The following is a 7,092-nucleotide window of genomic DNA, read 5'->3' on the forward strand; positions in this document are numbered from 1 at the left end:
AACTATTTTTTGTGGCTTATGTGATCATTTTCCCAGATCAGAAGACACGATGCTGCAGGGTGGGTTCCCTGGCGGGTGGTGGGACTGCCCCCTGCCCACCCCCTCCTCAGCCTCCCCTGGTCAGCACTGTCTGCAGTTTCTTCTCTCTTCCTCTCTTTCTCAGCTCTTCTTTCCCCAGACATTGAGATGGGCCAACATCATTTCTCTGGCTGTGAGAGCTGTCGGAAAGGCATTTAGTGGACTTTAAACCCTTGTTTTCATGAGATCAGTCACAACATCTTAATCACATGTATTCTCTCTCTCTCCCTCTCTCTCCCTCTCTCTTTCTCTCTATCTCTGTCTCTGTGTGTGTCTCTCTTTCACCCAGAGGGTGTGATGCCCACCTGGACATAATTAACCACACTGCGAGGCTGTGGCTACCACACAGCGTACGCTGCCAGCCTTAGTCTCAGACTGATGCTTCCAAAGAAAATGGTTCCCTCTCATGTGTAAACTCACAGTTTAAAAACTTATTTTTAAAATTTACAGTTATTTCCTGATTATTAAAGTGATCTATTCTGTTATAGAATATATAGGAAGCTCTAAAGTAAAAAAAAAAAATCGTTTGTACTCCCATTACTTGGAGATAGCTACTTGCTAAAAATTTGGTAAATTTCCTCCCAGTACTTTCTATAAACAAGCAAGATTAGGTGCTGCTCTGCACAGTTGACAATGTGGATTTTTTTATCCATCTAATCTGTAACCTTAAACAACTTCTCATGTCATTGTGTTTTGAAATATTTAGAACATCGGCATCATAGACACGTCACAGGGATCTCCTGTCGCTCAGTCTTTGCTTATGTCACTAGCTATCACTTTATGAAAGACTCTAAGACATGGAACTTGTGTCCAAGGTACAGGAGGGCTTTGCGTGTGTTTGATTTTAATTTTTGCTGTTCGTTTTTAGTAAATAGGTGTAAAGTTGACAAAGAAGATCTTACGTTCCTTCGGTGTTCTTTCTAGATCTATCAGGCCAGGAATCTGGGGAAGAAAAATAATTTGAGGGGACCTGCCGAGGAGGCACTGAGAGTGGATTCTCCAAGGACGGGACCCTGCGTCCACAGACACCAGGCCCTACCCCCTGCCCCAGACTTGCAGCCCTGGGACCGTGTTGCGTCCCGGCAGAGCTGCAGCTCTGTTGTTCTGTCAGTGACCTGGTTTCGCTGGGCTCGCCCCAGGTCTCTTCAGCTCTGGGAACTTGTACTCGGCCCACCAAAGTGTGAGTTTCAGGGACAGGCCCTCCTTTTCCTGTTTCTTAGGCTTGTGGTTACAAAGAGCCGGCCGCTCCCCAAGCTGTGACACTGGACGGGCAGCCCCCTCGTGGGCGAGTGGGTGGTAGATTCCCACAGGGCTTGAAGGGGAGGGAAACTTTGAAAGAGAATCACAGTTTACTGACCAAGTATTCTTCATTTATTGACTTTGAACAAAAAGTGAAACCAACTGGAGTGAGAACAGAGAAGTTTCCTTAATAGGAAGAGTATTGAAGAAATAGAATGGTTTTTGAAAATGGAGTTTCTAAGGATAAAAAGATTGAACAAGAACCCTAAGGGAAAAGCTCGAATATTATAACTTTAAAAGAGAGGAAGTAAAGGACAATTCAGTCTTTCAGAAGGAAGGGAAATACACCGGGGTGCTGACAAAGACAAGCAGAATTTTCAAAAATTCTGTAACTTTGACTTTCTATCTTTAAAAAGGAAAATGTGTAATTATTAATGTTTATGTTACCTATTGAGCTAGAATATCTATAATTTAGAAAGTCTTTGGTGCACTGTGGACAGAAATCTGCAATCAAGGGGTAGCTTTTAACGTCTCTCAAGTTATCATTGTGTTGAGAGAAAGGATTTAATCCGTTTCTTCCCTGCGTTTGTGTAACTCCCGTCCCTGAAAAGACGAGTGAGTGCCAGCTTTTCTGGTGTTACCGTGCGTGTGCCACGGCATCCCTGGAGGTGAGACACGTGGTCCCCAGCCAGCCCTCACCTGGAACAAACACATCCTTTTGTGCCCCCAAGGAACCCTTTATAACAGGCATGCAGTTCATGGGAGGTGTCCCTAGAGGTACCAGTCGGGACGTTTCTGCAGCTCTGGACGCTTGGACGACTCTCCAAGTGCACCTCCTTAGGAAACACGAGGCAGGTGAACCTGCATGACGCAGAGATGGGGGGACGTGTGGGCTGGTGGCCCAGTTGGAAAGGAAAACCCTGATAAAATTAAAGCAAGAAGGACTACATGTCAAGTGACCCAAAATGTCATGTAAATCAATAGTCGTGGTGGGTTTCCTGAGACATGGACTTCTCATGCACACAGGAGTGAGGCTGCTGCCAGCAGGGAAGCAGTGGGCAGCGTGGTCAAGACCCTGGGCTCTGGTGCAAGCTGGGCTGGGGGGACCTTGCTCCTGCCGCTGACTGCCCTGTGACCTGGAGCAAGCGACCTAACCTCTCTGAGCTGCCACGCCTTCATCCATAAAATAGGGCTTTCCCAACGCAGCCAAAAATAAATAAATGCATTTATTTAAAAAAAAATAGAGCTTAAAATTGTACCTACTGCACCTCGTTGCAATAACACAGGAGAGCACATGACACGTGGAAAACATGCAGCGAAATAGTAATTCTTGCTGTTGAGACCCCTTAAAGCTTCCAAGTTAGGTCTCAGAAACAAAGGCATCGAAGCACCGTGGAATTGCAGCTGGGTGCGAAATTGTATTACTACATTGGGGAAAAAAAGTTTCGTTAAAAGTCTAAGCATCGGGCTTCCCTGGTGGCGCAGCGGTTGAGAGTCCGCCTGCCGATGCAGGGGACGCGGGTTCATGCCCCGGGCCGGGAAGATCCCACATGCCTCGGAGTGGCTGGGCCCGTGAGCAGCGGCCGCTGAGCCTGCGCGTCCGGAGCCTGTGCTCCACAACGGGAGAGGCCACAGCAGTGAGAGGCCCGCGTACCGCAAAAAAAAAAAAAAAGTCTAAGCATCGTTTTGTTAAAAGTCTAAGCATCAGACAGAGGTTAGTAATTACTGCAGCAAATGTATCTGGCAGCCGAGATGCCCCAGATACAGGGCACAGTGCTGTACCTGTAAGAGAACCTCAGCTACAAGGACCCCACAGGCAGCTATTGTCATATTCACCCCACATTGCTGCTAAGTGGAGAGACCAGGTAGAACCAGAGTCCGTTTGATTCCAAAGCCCGAACGAGGCTGAGCAGGGACTTCCCCGGGAGTCCAGCGGTTAGGACTCCGAGCTTCCACTGCAGGGCGCACGGGCTCCATCCCTGGTCAGGGAAGCCTCCTCAGCAGAAAATCAAATCTAACAAAACGAAAGGACAGGTGAAAATGGGCAACTACAAAATGGCCAGGCCCCCCCCACCCCATACCCTCTTCGAGGGGAATGCGGGACCAGATCTACCGGAAAACAATGCAGACTTGAGAACCATCTATTTGTTTCCATCATTATTTTAACTTTATAGACAGCAAGTCTTCCCAAACTTCTCAAGCCCCTTCAGTGACAGCTGTGGATGGAGAGCCGTGCTCACGCGGACACTCTCAGGACACTAGGGCTTCAGTTTAATGCCAGATGTGGGAAGTGAAACACAATTTCCCTGCTTTCAGGGCAAAACAAAACTGCAAGAGGTTTTTTCCCTCTGCCCCAATCCTCTTTCCACAGACAAATTTTAGTTTGCCTTTGACTTTATTCGATGCTGGTCAGTGTGCTTTCTGTCCGTCTGCGGGAAAGAGAACCTGCGTCCCTGTGCTCCGCTGCGTCAGGCTCGGCCGCGGCGGGGACTTGGCCACATGCTGCCACCCAACTGCTCGGTGGCGCACAGCTACGCGGCGGAGGTGAGCACGGCCTTGCTGCTGCTGCTGGAGTGTAGCCTGGGCACGCTGGGCAACGCCGTGGCGCTCTGGACCTTCTTCTTCCGTCTGAAGGTGTGGAAGCCCTACGCCGTCTACTTGTTCAACCTGGTCCTAGCAGACCTCCTGCTGGCTGCCTGCCTGCCCTTTCACGCCGCCTTCTACCTGCGGAAGAAGACCTGGGGCTTGGGACGTGCGTCTTGCCAAGGGATGCTCTTCCTGCGGTCCCTGTGCCGTGGGGCGGGTGTCGCCTTCCTCACGGCCGTGGCCCTGGACCGCTACCTCCGGGTGGTCCACTCGCGGCTCAAAGTCAACCTCCTGTCCGTGCGGGCGGCCTGGGGGATCTCGGTCCTGGTCTGGCTCGTGATGGCAGCCCTCACTCACCAAAGCGTGTTCCTCTCTGAGGCCGAGTGCCCCAGTTCTGAGCCCAGGACGGAGTCCTCCTTCAGCCTCGTCTGGCAGGAAGCCCTCTCCTTCCTCCAGTTTATCCTCGCCTTCGGCCTCATCCTGTTCTGCAGCGCCGGCATCATCAGGACTCTCCAGAAGCGGCTCCGGGACCCACACAAGCAGCCCAAGCTGCAGAGGGCCCAGGCGCTGGTGGCCATGGTCGGGGTGCTGTTCACGCTGTGCTTTCTGCCCAGCTTCCTGGCCCGCATCCTACTGGCCATCTTCCGAGGGGCGCTCAGCTGCGGGGTCCTGAGCTCCATGGTCCACGCCGCCGACCTGACCGGCAGCCTCACCTACCTGCAGGGCGTGCTGAACCCCGTGGTGTACTGCTTCTCGAACCCCGCCTTCAGACGCTCCTACCGCAAGCTCTTCTACACCCTCACCCTCAGGGCCCGAAAGCAGGAAGCAGAGGCTCCCGGCTGTGAGCTCAGAGATTCTTACTCCTGAGGATGGCCAGCTCCCCACCTCACGTCCACGACAGCTACCCGGGGGGCGCTGAGCAGTCATGATGGTTAGTTAAGATTCTGCACTACAAGCTTGAACGCAACTTCAGCACGTGTCACTGCTGTTTACCAGGATTTCCTTCAGCTATTTTGTGTTGCAGAGCAGTTCAGCAACATGAGCGAGCAGAGCCTTTACACAATTCCCATGCAGGTTCAATCACTAAATGACTACGACACAGTCATAGCTGGAAAAAGATGCTGTGGTGGACCGGTGACGCGGAAGGTGGTGGAAGGCGGCGTGGCAGACGCGGTCCTGACTCTGGTGTCGGCAAGTCACTTTATCCTTCTATGCTTGAATGCAAAAAATGCAAAAACTCTATGCTCTTTTTCTACCTACTGCACAGACTTGTGGCAACTGACATGGGGAAGTGGGGCTTTGGGTCTAAAAACAGGTTCCGCAGGGTGTAAGTCCTGAGCTCGGTTCTTCTTAGCTCACAACTGATGGTAAACTTGAGCTTCACCTGCACAGATTTTACACATTACCTCCAAGACAACACAGTCAGTGCCCTCGTTTATTATAAGGAATACTTTCCTACTAAACGTCTCAAAATTGCTTCTAGTACTTTTTTTTAAGTTTGAATGTCTGAATACTTTTGGAACTCAATCTGCTTCTCCTGCTCTAAAAAAAATCACTGTACTTTAAGCCTCCTGGGAGAAACACACAGTATGAGATACCAATTTGCATGTGAAATGGTGATTTCCACCCAATGGCAACTCCTGAGGACAGCAGCTAGGGACCAGCCCGGGTTCAACGCCACTGCAGGGAGGGTGGGCGCAGCCCCTGGACACCAACAAGGGCTGCATCTTTTCCTCTCACTCTTCTTAAATTATGTCCCGAATTTGTAGCTCATGCTGGTGACAAAGGATTTAGAAAGTCCGCTTCCTCTCTGCCTTCTCTCTCACTCTCTGTTCAAGGCGGTTGTGCTCTCCCCCAAAGGGACTCACCGGGGTCTGCGTGTAATACAGGGTCCCATGCAGCCCACACCAGGCAGCCTCACCTGGAGCTGCACCTGTACTGCCCCCAGGGAGAGACCTCTGCTTTTCCCAGGAGGTAGTCCTACGATAGCTGTAATAGTTAAGGTTAAAACTGCTGGCAGTAGGCAATAGAAAAGGGCAAATCCTCACCCTCTCCCGGAGCTGTTTGCCTCCCGGGTAGGTTCCTTTTACCAGAACCAGACTTGAAATGCGGTGTGACCCCCCACTATTGTGCTTCTGAAGGATGTAGACCCTGCTGACACCAGTATAATGTGCCCAGTGTCCGCAGGGGAGTGAGGGTCCCATCAGCAGCATTGTGCTATTTTCTCGGGTTTTATTTCCTCCTTAGTGAACAGAATTTCAAAGGGCTTAGAAGGGAAATGTGACCAGATGAGATGCAAAGAGGTCGAATAAAATTCTCTGATGGGAACATTCTAGGCTGTGTTTCTTCCCTTTCAAAGAAAAGAAATGTCTCCATTTTTCTTCCTTTGATCTTACTGCATATACAATTTTTAATGATCCTTTTAAAAAAATCCAACATTTAATATAAATATTTTCCATATTATGATAAATTCCCCGTAAGCATTACTGATGACCTAATCATCTTCCCAGAAGCTGTTTCTTAACCATTTTCCTGCTGATGACATTTAGATTCTTTACTCCCTACACAAGTAAATTCCACACCCTGAAAGCATGTACCCATTTACAGACATCAGGCGCCCTTAGGTGGGGCAAAGCCAGCTCATGTGGTTGTCTAGACAGGCCTGCTGGCAAACACTGGACACGAATGCTTCCCACGCACGGTCGGTCCTGCCTGGCTCCCTCCACGATGCTACGGCCAGCGGCTCTGCCTGGTGAAACGGGGAGGTCTCCTCACAGCATTACTGCCTCTCGGGCTCTTACTGACCTTCTTCTGGACTCGCTGTGGGGTCCAGGAGCTCCTGAAACCCCCCATGTCTCGGCTAACCCCGGGGTGGCCTGACTCGGTTGATCTGGGAGACATGGGTAGGTTCAAAGGCCCCTCATTAATCCCATTACTGTGCAGCCAGGGCTGAGAGTCCCTGGGTTACTGGCCACAGTCAGGGCCTTTGGGTCAGTATCCTGCTTGGTCACTTCCCTGCTTTGTGACCCGGGACAATTCACCGAACCACTCTGAGCTTTCCTCTTCCATAAAATGGGGATAATAACAACAGACCGTACGGGATTATTGTGGAGACCAAATAATACATAAAACTCTGTTGGGCACAGAGCCTGTACACGACCATATTCAGTGGGTGTTACTTTGCTGTTT

At 50.5% G+C, this 7,092-nt stretch overlaps 1 protein-coding gene across 1 annotated transcript; it reads left to right on the forward strand.

Annotated features, from left to right (window-relative positions):
• Positions 1–3,790: 3,790 nt before the first annotated feature.
• GPR31 (G protein-coupled receptor 31) lies at positions 3,791–6,201 on the forward strand. The gene has a single exon (XM_027079134.1). It carries the CDS (start codon positions 3,817–3,819, stop codon positions 4,768–4,770), a length of 954 nt encoding a protein of 317 aa, XP_026934935.1. The 5' UTR covers positions 3,791–3,816; the 3' UTR covers positions 4,771–6,201.
• Positions 6,202–7,092: the final 891 nt, after the last annotated feature.

This window comes from Aethalodelphis obliquidens, unplaced genomic scaffold (genome assembly GCF_003676395.1).
Source record: "Aethalodelphis obliquidens isolate GAN/ISIS:26980383/991018 unplaced genomic scaffold, ASM367639v1 scaffold3, whole genome shotgun sequence".
Taxonomy (NCBI): Eukaryota; Metazoa; Chordata; class Mammalia; order Artiodactyla; family Delphinidae; genus Aethalodelphis; species Aethalodelphis obliquidens.